Genomic DNA, 12,904 nt, shown 5'->3' with positions numbered 1-12,904 from the left:
GTTTCGGTCTCAAAGAAGTACGCAAGAGGTAAAGTCAATTATTTCACATTTAGCACTGCACAACACCAACAGCGCGCCTGCCTGCCGCCTCGGGCCAGTCAGTGCGTGCGCAGTGGCGGTAGCGGTACGCCCTATGCTAGAAGTAGATACTTTTAGCATAGCACGTCCCATTGCCGCTACCATGTGCCGTGAGCCACTACCACGCATATGCAGATCCCCCAGGGGGCACCAGGTGGTGCCATGTCCCCGTCAATAGCGTGTCCACCTTGCTCGCTGTGACCAATCAGTGCGTTAATAGGGGCGGGCCACAGTACGTGGTAAGCAGTAGTGCTACACGATGCTAAATGTACCTAGTATCTCGCGCAGGTCGGCACTCCATCGTATTATCTCGCGCTCTAGTTCAGATAAGTCGGGGAAGGCCATTGATCAATGTTATGAAACATCGCTGGGCCAGCTGGGTGTCCATGTGGTTGTTGTAACCATAGAAATAATGCTGCCAGCCTTGACAAGAACAAGTTACAGCAAACAAGTAACCATGGTGTGCAAACTTTTGCAATGAGCTCAGAGAGGCATGTTTGATTGGTCTCACACCCAGTGATGTCATTGGGAAAGTGAAATGGGAATGAGAAGCACTGCAAGAATTGAGTTGAGGGCAGCATTTTGTTTGCTTGTATTTGGAAATCTGTTCTTTGAATAACTGCCGTTCCTATGTGACAATCCCTGTAATTCTTTTTGAGTCAGCATCTGTGTGACTTAAAGAATTCATCTGAAGTACAGCTGGCATCCCTTCAAGCAGTGTTTTATGGCACCTTTAAGCAGTCATCTCGTTGTAGTCATTGCAATTTTGCTGGCAGCATGCCGTTAGAAGTCCAAGTCCAAGTACGGCTCCGTTAATGGTGCCAGTGGATAACCCATCTGAAATGCGTTGTGTTAAGGCATCTAGTGAAGCAGTGTAACATGACAATAAATGTGAAAATAATGTATATAGTATTCTTATGCCTTGAACATTAGTGCCCTCACAGATATGCACACTGAATCTTGCATCCAGTGACTGCATAGAATACGAGAATACGATTCTGACAAGGGTGACTACCTGGCTGATACTGTCCTTCACACAGCAGCAGCTTTCTGCTTGGTCTTGATAGCACTTGTCCTCAATATAGTTCATAGTATCAGAACGATTTTTGCATGTGTGCACGTACTGTGCTTCATAAGAAAAGCTCTCGACTGCTTTTACTGGAATGACTGCTGGCTGTTTGGTGATAATTTGTGTTGAAGTACTCGAAGTGCTGGAAAGAAGACTGTTTGCTATATGTCTTGCACCGAAGCACCATCTCTTATTGGTACATGTACGTAATTCTCCACCTCAAAACATTCTGTTCACTGTCACAGAACTCATGGAAATTTGTTGTGTACGTTGTGAGCATCAAAAAAGTTGCCGTTATTGGCCATGGGGCTGAAGTGAACCACCACCCTCACTCCACCTAAGTTCCCTCCACCCTCCAGTAGTGCCATCCACCACCCACCCCTCCGTCCACCTCGCCCTTCAGAAAAATTTTGTTGTATGTGTGAACCCTCAGGTTTTAGCTAAGCATTCTTAGCCCTTTCAGACATGCATTATGTATTGCTATTGAGCAAATTCAAAATTTGTGTGTATGCAGTCAGACCTCGATATAACGAACACGGATATAATGATTTGTTGGCTATATCAAATTTTTCATGAATATTCTCTTAAACACATACACATGTATTTTCACTTGATATATCGAACACGGTTGACCCTAAAACGGATACAGTAGAATCTTGATAAATGAAAATTGTTTAAACGAAACAGCCGCTTAACCAGAACAAACTCGAGCACTTGGTTGGTTTTGTGTTAGAGCAATGTAAATAAAATCTTGTAAATCGGGACTCACATTTTCTGATCACCGCATTAATGGAACTCAAAGCAGACTGGAAACCGCAACTAATTGGTTAAGTGCAGTGGCGTAGTGGTGTGCATCACTGTCCCTTAGTTTCCGTTGCCGGTTTTTTTCTGGTTTTCTGACTTTTCTTGCACACCGCACCGGCATCGCATCACTTGCTTGCAGTCGCATTAGGCTTAATCCTTTGTTGAGTTGTGCAGTATGTGACACTTGCAAAGTCGGTAAGCATTTCCAATGGCAGCATAGAAGTGACTGCACAATGCACTTGCGTTGGAAAGGAAGATGGAAATCATCAAAGACTTCAAGAGTGGTCACTTTATGAAAACAGCTTTTGCGACAAAGTACGCTGTCCCCAGGAGCAGCCTGACGAGAATACTTCAGTACAAGAAGCTGCGGGATCACGTTTTGGTCCAGACAGAAAAAGACTTCAAGTGGCTAACCATGAAGATTTGGAAAAGTGCCTGTTGCTTTGGCTATGGAGAGCCTGGAGTGGAAACATTCCCATCAATGTGCCGTTTCAGGGAAAGCTGCCACTGCCGACTCGCCGTCATTTGGAGACTGGCGAGCAAGAAAGCTCCCAGAAATTCTGCAGGAGTACTCCAGAGAACATCTACAATGTAGATGAAATGGCCCTGTTCTTCAAGATGCTTCCCTCAAAATCTCTCTCATTCAAATAAGAGCAGTGCACCAGGGGGAAGCTGACAGTTCTTGTTGGTGTAAGCATGACGGGAAGCGAAAATTGAAGCCGCTAGTGATAGGAAAATCGAAGCATCCTCGTTTCAAAAACTTCAGGACCTTGCCCGTTTCTTATCAAGCCATTGGCAAGGCATGGATGACACAAGCCATCTTCAGTGAATGGATTCATTGTGAGGTTGTGCACTTCTCACGAAAGAGTAGGAAAGTTTTGTTCCTTCCTGGACACGGAACAGTGATGGGTCTGAAGTTCATAATGCTTGAATTTCTTCCAGCGAACGCTACAGCACTGCTGCAGCCCATGGATCAGGGTGTGATCCAAGCGTTAGAAAGGCGCACTTGTGCAAAAATCTTCGGAGGATGCTGTTGTGCATGGACCAAGGGAAGGAGTGTAAGGTTGATGTACTGCGCGCGTTCTAACTGCTTGATGATGCTTGGAGACAGATCAGTGCAACAACTATTGCAAACTGCTTCAGGCATGTGTCGTTCACCATAATTGCTGAAAAACCGTGCGAGCAGGATGAGCCCGATGTCCACGATGCGGCCAGGGGCGATCTGCTTCTGGAGAATTGTAATGCACTGGGAATGCAATTGGATGACTGTGTTACGATTGACAGTGATGTGGCAACATGCCCAGAGAATACTGTGCAAAGCATTGTAGCGGATGTTTGCCACGAGGAAAGTGAAGATGGAAGAGGAGGAAGATGGGCCCGAAAACCCTACCCTGACCCTACTGTAACGTTTGCGCAGGCAGAATCAGCAGTCCAGATGATGAAAAAGTTTGGATGAGAGGAAGGTTCAAAACTTCGGCACAGTGGAACTGGCACAGCATGCCTGCAGTATCGAGAGGTCCCTAGTGAACAATCTTAATTGCTGAATATATCACCATTCTCACTGTATATTATTTATTTATTTTTATTTATTTTATTTCAAAATACTGCAGGCCAGCGTTGGCCCAAGCAGGAGGGGCATAAGATAACACAAATTACAACACCACGTGAAAACATTTCATGTGACACACAGCAAAAATGGAACTTAAAAGATAACATAGCAACGAAAAAGAGAAATACATGCTTAAAATTGAATACAGGAGAGTCACTTCCTTTTTACTGAAGCAAAAATGTTTTTAGTGCCTGTTCTACATCAGGAGAGTTAAAAATCGAATCAGGGAGTGCGTTCCAATCTGCTATTGTTTGAGGGAAGAAACTGTGCTTAAATGAGTTCGTTTTAGCAAAAAGAGGCTGTAAGGAGTGCTCCCTTGTATGGCGGGTCCTTCGAGCAGTGGAATGCTTGATGAATGAAGGGGGAGAAATGTTAAGCTTGCCTGAGATAATTTTAACAGGTGGAATGAGGGATTGAATTTTTGACCATTTCTTTTTTTTAATTCCAGTAGTACTTTGGAAACAAAAATTATTCACTGCTTACTTTTGTGCTATAAAGTTATGCTAAAGTATGGTAAATGATGCTAATGCTAAAAATGATGCTAAACGCTGTCTGTGCTAAATCTCTATTCTCTGTCTAAATGGAACACCTGTTAAATGGAACATATTTTTCTGGTCCCTTGAGGTTCTGTTTAAAGAGAGTCCACTGTGTATTGAACTCCCCAGCAATAAGTGGCACCCACTCGGATGGCAGGTGGCAGGCTTCGCCACTCTACACACGTGACTGGCGGTGGTGCGGCAAACATTCGTGCAAGTGTTCATGCTTTAATCTCATGCTGGTGTTCAGATCACGCACTTGCCAACAGCACCAGAGAAGATAAAGCGATGTGGAGGGTTGGTAGCTAGGCAGTCAGCATGTGTTGCTCCTCTTGTATCTGTCGGCAGTAGCCCGGAAGCAGCGGAGTGGGCTGTTGTGGTGCCATTGCAGTAACCATCCTGCACTCATATTGGCTGTTGCAGGAGTGGTGAAAATGTCGATAGCTTTCGCTTTTGACATAACATTGTTCTTGCAATGCAGTTGTGAAGCGAGGAAGCCACTGTAGCTGGTTCTTGACCAAATAGCATTGTTATGTGGGAAGACAACCTAACTGGTGCCCGGTCCTTTCACGGCCTACGGAATTGCCACGAGAACCTTCAGAAACGGCTCTAAAATTTGCGAAAATGTATCCCTGTTTCTTTAGTAACATCGTCTGTGTTGTGATCCCTTCACTAACTAAACTGCTCTGCTCTTGTGCGCGTTTTTGATGAAATTTTATATCATGAATTTCGGCTACATCAAACCCTTACGGTTTTTTTGTGTGTTTGCTATAATGAGGTTTGACAGTATTTCCAATCCCCTATTTAACAAAATAACATGAATGATTTCAAAAATTTTTTAAATTCACGCGCAGCCTGCACTTTCATGCTCATGCAATTTAAGGCCTATTCTTTAAAAAAAAACACATTTATGCCCAGTTAATTATTTTTTTTATTATCCGGAGCAGCACTGCACCGAAAAATCAGCTACAATGTTTTTAAAAAACTAAAAAATTCTGCCGCATGAGAGAAGAAAAAAGTTGCAGCAGCAGACCACACTTGCTAGGCGTGCAGAAGTGATTCTTTTTTTTTAGGCACAAAATTGTCCTACCATTCTGTCGAGCAGGTATTCCAAATGTTGCAGCATCACTGACTTTGTGAAAACAGCTCTAGATGCTTCAAGAAAAAGTTCAAAAAGTTGCATGCACAATCATAAATGCCGAGTCACAGAGAGTTTGGGTAAAAGCATCAAAGTAATTATTGAGGGTAATTGAACTGCTTTGCAAAATTGTCATTTCAGATGTATGATCTTCCCATATTTTTTTTTTACTATCTGTTCCCTGGCACTGTTTCCTTTTGATGTTCATTACAGTTATAACATTTTGTTATGACTCAGTAGACCTGCATAAAGGTACCCTAAAATTCCGAGCAAGCGCCCCCTCACCAGCAAGTCGAAATCACTGGCAAAGTAGGGGGGGGGGGCGCTATCCCGGAACAGCGCCGAAATTCAAGATGGCGGCGACATTTTTCCGCCAGGAAAAAAAAAAACGCAGTGCACATGGGTTTAAAATTTTATTTAGCTCCAGCAACATGAACTTTATTGAGTGAAAGATTGCTAGGTCAATTACTCTCGAAACCATCAAAAGAATCATCCGAGTCAGTCGCAAAAAAAAGTTCACAACATTCCGCTCGAAGCGCACCCCGGTCTTCTGGTGCCACGGCTCCAACGTCTGCCAATCGGCCATGCAGGTCGCCGTCCTCCGAGCCATCGAGTGTGTTAGTAATTCCGCATCCCTTGAAGGAGCGTGCCACAGTCTCCTCAGGTACAGCAGCCCATGCCTCGGCAACAAAATCAAGAACATGCTGGCGCGACGGCTTCTTCAGGTTTCCTTTGGGCGTCCTCTTTTCTTCGTGCATATATTCTTCCCACAAACGCCGTAGGGTGGACTTGAAAGGCTTGTTCCAATAAACGTCAGCCGGCTGCAGGATGCTAGTGCACCCCGCAGGCACATAGAGCACATCGGTATCGCGCTCCTCGAAAGCATTCTTGGCAGCTTCTGTTTTATGGATGGGCGCCTGGTCCAGTACCAGTAAGCGGCGCACGTCATCGACGTTTGGGCCCCATGTGGGTCCCATGTGTCGTTCGCGGGTGCGAACGACACATGGGAACGAGCATGGATGGGAACAAGCATGCGAATGGCTTGAAAAGCAGGATTGGATTGGACTGGATTCTTGGACTGGACGGGGTAGACCAGTGTTGCTTGGGTGCGGTGCGTGATAACGGCCGGGGGAGGGGGCGCTTTCCCGGAACGGCACGGAAATGTGAAATTGGCAGTGATTTTAGGGGGGGGCCCTTGCATGGGTGGGGGCGCTTGTTCGGAATTTTACGGTAGGTCAGAGAGCATACATAAATGCATGAAACAAAGCGTAACTGAAAATGCAGTACCAGCCTTGTGTCTGTCTCTGCCTGATCCTCACCGTTTTGTACTGCCAAAGATGGCAAAAAGTCATGAATCAGTCAGCCCAGGGGAAAGGTTTATCTTCAGTAGAGTGGAAGTGATAGAGCATGCCTGCAGAGGCCCCTAGTGAGCAACCTTTGCGTGCAGGTCGGTGCCCTGGTGTGGGCCCAGCTGGGCTCTGCACGCCGCTGGCCAGCCGTGGTGGTGGAGGCATCCATGTGTGGCCAGAGACCAGCTGCAGCTGGCCGCCTGTGGGTCTGCTGGCTGGCTGAGTACAAAGTCTCCCAGGTGGGTTTCTCTGGACGACTGTTTTCATGGGACTTCCCTCTGCCTGAATATAAGCCTTGCAAGCCGTGGGATAGTTGTTGGCAGAGGCCCTCAATGCCAACTTAGTGTGTGCCGTAAAAAGGCTGCAGGTAGGGCAGGGTACGAAATTTGCCTCAGTTTCGCATTCACAGCTGTCCATTTTGCTGTTTGCTTTTGCGTAATAGTGCATGCAGTGAGGTGCAGGTGGTGCAGTGCTGCAAGAATCCAAAGGACCATGGTGTGCCTCAGCATGGGAGGTTGTGTATGTGGCAGAGTGTTTTTTTTTTCATTAGTGTTACCAGGTGTTAGCAGATACACTGCGCTTGTCTTCTTTGATAGGAGGTTTAAACTGGTCTCATTGTCATTGATTATGGACAGTCTGGTTTGTATAATTTATGCACACCACTCACGTTGAGAGTGCAGCAACAACGGGGGTTGTTTATTCAGCGTTCACCATATACATCTCTTTGGGGGCGCTGGTGTTGCACCCAGGGTGCTGTAAAAACCACTGAACACAACAAATACCATTACACCATCCTTCCTTCGGGCCTAAACAAAGTACACACAAGCAACTACTCATTCAACTGCTGAAAATGTTCATCATAGGTAAGGCGCCTCTGATGTCGAATAGTTCTTGCTGATCGCCTGGTTGCACACTCTGCACACCAGTCTGCTCCAAAAGTGCTCCAAAATAAGACTTGCTGCTCCAAAGCTGCTCCAAAATAAGACTTTTGCTGCTCCAAAGCTTCTCCAAAATAAGACTTGCTGCTCCTGTGCCTGCTCCAAAAAGCTGGAGCCTGCTTCCACCCCTGAGTGGGAAAAGTAAGAAGTGTGCTGTATGGGATTGTCACGGGTGGGAAATGATGGGTGACTGTGTATCAGTGGAAGAGGCCTTTTGTGACTCGGCTGGTGGTGATGATAGGTTGACTTGTCTAAGAGCATAGCTTGACTGTTGGGAATTGCGTGCCTTTTGACTCATGGCTCCTGTTGCAGGTTCACCTGGAGAAGGTGTGGAACTTTGTCCTGGCCTTCCGGTCCAGCCATTGCAAGCTGGGTGGCAAGCGGTACCTGGCTGCAGTTCACGAAGGCATCAAGGTGCGCAGCCCCTTGTTCCACATGTGGGGCCAGTGTTTTCTGCTCACATGCATGAGTGGGCTAGGCACACACAAGGTCAACAAACCTTGGATGTCACATGTACAGCTGTGGCCAAAACATAACGAAGCATGCTGTGGCATTTGAAATTTTCTCAAGCACTGTGCAGAGCTGATGTGATGGTTTCTTGGGTTCGCACGCGAGTGCACCAGCGGCATGTGTTCATTTCATTTCATTTCATTTATTTACCCTAAGGGCCCTTTCGGGCATTACATAGGGGGGGGGGGATACAATTCAAAACTGCCAAGCAACCACCGATATCCTTCGGACGGCCGACAGAGGTCTGTTTCGGATGTTCTGTACGTCCGCTGAACATCCGCAAACAGCCGGTAGACGTCCGTCGGCCGTCCGAAAGGTGGCCAAAGGTATACGGTTCGCCGGCCGACGGACGTCCAGTTGAGTACGTCCATTGGCGGATCTTTCTCGAATATTCGCATATATGGTGCATGCGTGCTTTTTTCACTCCGCGCGATGCAATAAAACAAAAAACAGTTTGATGCATAGCAGGCATATTTTATTGTGGTTGATGATACATCAGCAGAGCAATGGGTTATATTCGGAAAATTTCTTAAATGTGACTCTTCAAATGTGGCAAGCTTGGGACACACATCCGTAATCTTCCCACCCACAGTATTTCTGAAATAAAAAGAACGCGGCAAACATCAGTCATGTAAAACAAATGGCACAATGCAGCAGCCCAAGTAAAAACATTGGAACCAATTAATAGAAGTGTTTAATGCTGCAAGTATAACAGACAATGCACTTAGGGAAAGGCATCCCTGCCTTTCCCTCTCTCTCTCTCTCAATAAGTACAAGACAATAACTGCTCTCACTTTCCACACCATATTTGACAATGTATATGTTCTTTATTTGTTCTCATGGGCCTTAGCGCACTAACCTGCGCAGCACTGTACGCGACTGTGCACAGAAAGCCGCAAAGCTTCCGTTGCGAACCACTGCGAACTACACGTGCTTCCTATGGTCTGCCTTTCGGACGTTGCCACTCTTTATATAGGCACAGAGAACCTAGCGATGCCTTAAATATTAACAAGATGCGAAAATACTCCGTCCCGCAACTTTGAAGAGGAGTGGGAATTAGCCGCGCGAGTCGAGGGCTCCCGAAAGTGTGAGAACAGCACACACTTGTGGAAGCCATCTCCTCGCGCTTACTGCTCCCACTGTCCTGTGAACGAATTTTATATGAGCATGCATGCTGCATTGTCCTAGAAGCAAGTTCCAAGAAGTGTACTGGATACATACCTTCGTAGGCAATCACATGTGCACTAAGCCTTCTTTAAACCAAGGTCGACGCAGTACGGGATTCCAGTGTTCCAGAAGAGCTTCAGGAGCTTCCCGTATCTTTCGAATTGCTTAGTTACATACTACTTTCGTCCACAGACCGAACAAAGCCACACATTATAATAACAGAGCTATAAAGCTCTGCGCGACAACACTATGCGACAAATCAAAACAGCGCTACGGAGCCGTACTGATGGATTGGATTGGACTGGCCGCGAACTGACATCTATGATGATGGTGATAGCAGAATGCACGGGAGTTTTGATACTTACGAGTGGTTTCAATGGCAAGTTTAGCTAGCAAAACGGTGGACATGTCGCACAACTCCACTAATTTGGAGAAGTTTTATAAATATAAAACTAGTTATTGAGTTCTTGCAAAATTCTGCAACACCTGCTTCTCTTCGATAAAAGCTCGTTGGCGGCTCTTGCACTGCAGGAAGGAGTGGAATCGCACCAATTTACAAACATCTTCGCGTCAAGCCCTCCAACTGATGCAAATAAAACAGTATACATACACGAAAGACGCGAGTTTTCTGTGAAATAAAAAACGTCCATACTCATGGCCTGGGAAAATACTCGGCTTACATCCTTCGGACGTACACCTCGTCTCTCATGCGGATGTACAAAAGTGGACACTGTCCGTACGTCCGGCGGATGTACGAATACGGACATCCGAAATCGGATTGTGTTCGTACGTCCGATGGACGTCCGATCTAGGCAAAGGACGTTCGGATCTAGCTCGTACGTCCGACGGATATCTGTGGTTGCTTGGGTGGTTATATATGCACACAAGTAAAAACGCACTTACAAGATAACCATAGAACTATAGAAAAGGAAAAAAGTGTAGGGAGAAATAAAATAATTTGGAACCTGTGTATTTATACAATAGATATATATTTTGGAATGATTACACAAGGCCATAACAGAGTTAGCTATAAGCACGCGCAATACCGGGCAGGGAGCGCAATACAGCAATGAATACAGCCCAGTACATGAAGGGAAAAAAAGCGAGATAAGTAATCTAAAACCATCAATAACAAGAAGGCAATCAAAACAGCCTAACATAAGATATCTTCTAAACCCTTGAGGAAAGATGCATGATTAGATATGGAGGCGACATCTGCAGGCAAACTGTTCCATTGTGAAATGCCAAGTAAAAGAGGTGAATATTTGAACAAATTTGTGCGCACGAATATGGGGCTGATTTTAAATGGGTGGTCGAAACGAGAAGATATGTGGGCAGCAGGATGCAGAAACAATTCTTGAAATTCTGATGCACCATGATATAGATTGTGCATAAACGATAGGCGGGCATTTCTTCTTCTAATTTGGAGGGGCAATAAGTTTAATTGTTGCTTAAGGCTATTTACACTGGTCCAAAATGAATAATCGTGGGCAATAAACCTGGCTACTTTATTCTGAAGTGATTCAATGGAGTTTACCAGATAAGTTTGATGAGGGTGCCAGATGATAGAAGCGTATTCGAGTTGGGACCTGACAAGGGATGTATAGGCTAGAAGTTTTGTTTGTTGGTTTGCTTGATGCAGGTTACGTTTCAGGAAACCTAATGTTTTAGCAGCCTTGTTAATAATGTACTCAATATGAACATTCCAAGTGAGATCGGAAGATAAATGAACTCCTAGATATTTAGTGGATGATACATGTTCAATGGCATCACCTCTAATGAAGTACGTATGAAGTGCAACCTGTCTCTTTTTAGTGAACGTGAGTGCTTTCGTTTTGTCAATATTTGTTTGCATTTGCCACCTTGTGCACCAATCAGAAATAGCATTTAAGTCATCCTGCAAAAAATTGTGATCACGAGGATTTTTAATGGGATATTAGTTAACATCCCATGAGATGTTAGTTATATCCTGGTTTAATTGTACTGACTTAGTTTCATGGGAATTTCGAAGGGCTCAGCATTAGAACTGTGGGAATATTTGATAATTTTGAATATTTGGTCGAATAGTAAAGTATTCGATAATCGATTCAATCCGAGCGTTTGGCTTGGTATTCGAAACCTCGGAATATTCGTCTCATGCAAGCAATGCTTTTGGAACACTTGCTTTGCGTTGTTTCAGTTCAGTTGACATCCTCTGGGATGGCAGCGCGGCGCACGCATAGGCAAAGCCCAGCTTCATAAATGCTTCCTAGGTGTACGTGCCGTGTGCCTGCATGTGCATGTGTTCAGAAGCATACACGAGCAGGCATGAGCTCAGTGCCCTGATCTGTACTTGCTAGGTGCATGCGCCCGCGCTGCCTGCAGTGTGCACATGCTTGAACCGGCAAGGCGGCATGCATCAGCTGAAGGATGCACAGCTCCCTTGACTTCGATATGATGAGTTGCTCTTCTCCGCCTGAAATTTGCTAATCAAGCACTATGCCGCGAGCACGAGGAGGAGTAGCACGAGGCACATGGAGATGGGTGCCCCTTTCTGACGCCTGACATGGGGTGGTGCTCGGCACGCAAGTGCACAGTGCGTGTGTGCCTAGCAGGTCTCCGTGCAGCCACCCACAAGTGCGTCGGCTCTGCGTGTAGATCAACTCCCCTAATTTCTCGTGGCCATTTTTGCAGAAGGTCAGTACAGTTTCAGTGAGTATGACAAAGCTTCAGTGCACTCTTATTAGTGCGCTAGCACTAAGGCTTCTAATCTTGAAAAAAAACTTGTTTGTTTGAGTGTCTCAAGCCAGGTAGACCCGCAGAAATGAAATAAATACTGCAAATGCATTTTGAACCCGCGGAGGTGTGAACAGATCAGCTTTGCTGGCCGCTGCACGAGAGCACTACGCTATCATCGCAACTGATCATCCCTCGAGTTTAACTGCCAAGCTCTCGCGCCTTGTATTGCATGCTGTCATCTTCATCAACTTCCACCCGTGCGCAATTGTTCCAGAACCCACTGCTAGTGCAGTGCCCTCTTAAAGTGTGTTAAGAGAACAACGTAGGCTAAAATGAAAAAAAAAGCTGTTTTTTTTTCATGGCATGAAATTCTGGCATTTCTCTGAACAAAAACCAATATCTCACTTGTGCGAGAACAATTTTTGTGACACAGCCAGCCGCAGTGGCTCATTGGTGACGACGCTTGGCTGCCTACACAAAAGACATGAGTTTTATCCCGGCCACGGCGGTCGCATTTCAGTGGAGGCGAAATGCTAGAGGTTCGTGTACTGTGCGATGTCAGTGCATATTAAAGAACACCAGTTGGTCGAAATTTCCGGAGCGCTTCACTACGTTGTCCCTTATATCCTGAGTCGCTTTGAGACCTTAGACCACAATAAACCATCTGTGTAGCGCATGTACCTTCTTCCTCGCAAGATGCAACATTTGCAACAGTGTCACAGCGCAGCATCGCAAACGAAAATGTTGCAAATTTGTACTGCATGAAGTGCTCCCAACCCATTCAAGCCTGCTTTTTTTTATCACTCTTTTTATCAGAACAAAAGAGGGCAATGTCGTCACCATAGACCAAAATCTTAATTTTACATCATGCTAGCGAGAAGCCACGATTAGATGTGTTTTTGAAGGTACTTTTCTAAGGACCTTAAGATATGTAATGTGAGGTACAAAGGCGATGTCGAAAAGGTGAGTTAAATCCTTTCCTACTATT

General features: G+C 45.5%; 1 protein-coding gene and 1 long non-coding RNA gene across 4 annotated transcripts in view; one reads left to right on the top strand and one right to left on the bottom strand.

Annotated features, from left to right (window-relative positions):
• Positions 1–12,904, top strand: part of LOC149355137 (DNA (cytosine-5)-methyltransferase 3B-like) — a 137,968-nt gene that overhangs the window by 14,189 nt on the left and 110,875 nt on the right. For all 3 annotated transcript variants that reach the window (XR_016291463.1, XM_089583638.1, XM_089583639.1), the window contains exons 3-4: positions 6,682–6,822; positions 7,834–7,935. Coding sequence is in view for 2 of the 3 variants with exons in the window: in XM_089583638.1 (XP_089439764.1) it covers positions 6,682–6,822; positions 7,834–7,935 (243 nt within the window). In the remaining variant the exon portion in view is untranslated. The remainder of the gene's footprint in view (positions 1–6,681; positions 6,823–7,833; positions 7,936–12,904) is intronic.
• Positions 8,485–9,994, bottom strand: LOC149355138 (uncharacterized). The gene is made up of 2 exons (XR_016289699.1): positions 9,253–9,994; positions 8,485–8,628 (listed from the first exon to the last, which is right to left on the bottom strand). It is a non-coding gene; the product is annotated as an uncharacterized LOC149355138 (long non-coding RNA).

Source organism: Amblyomma mixtum, chromosome 3 (assembly GCF_055824585.1).
Source record: "Amblyomma mixtum isolate Tamu chromosome 3, ASM5582458v1, whole genome shotgun sequence".
Taxonomy (NCBI): domain Eukaryota; kingdom Metazoa; phylum Arthropoda; class Arachnida; order Ixodida; family Ixodidae; genus Amblyomma; species Amblyomma mixtum.
The sequence above is the reverse complement of the archived record's forward strand: the minus strand, read 5'-3'. Positions and strand labels throughout refer to the sequence as shown.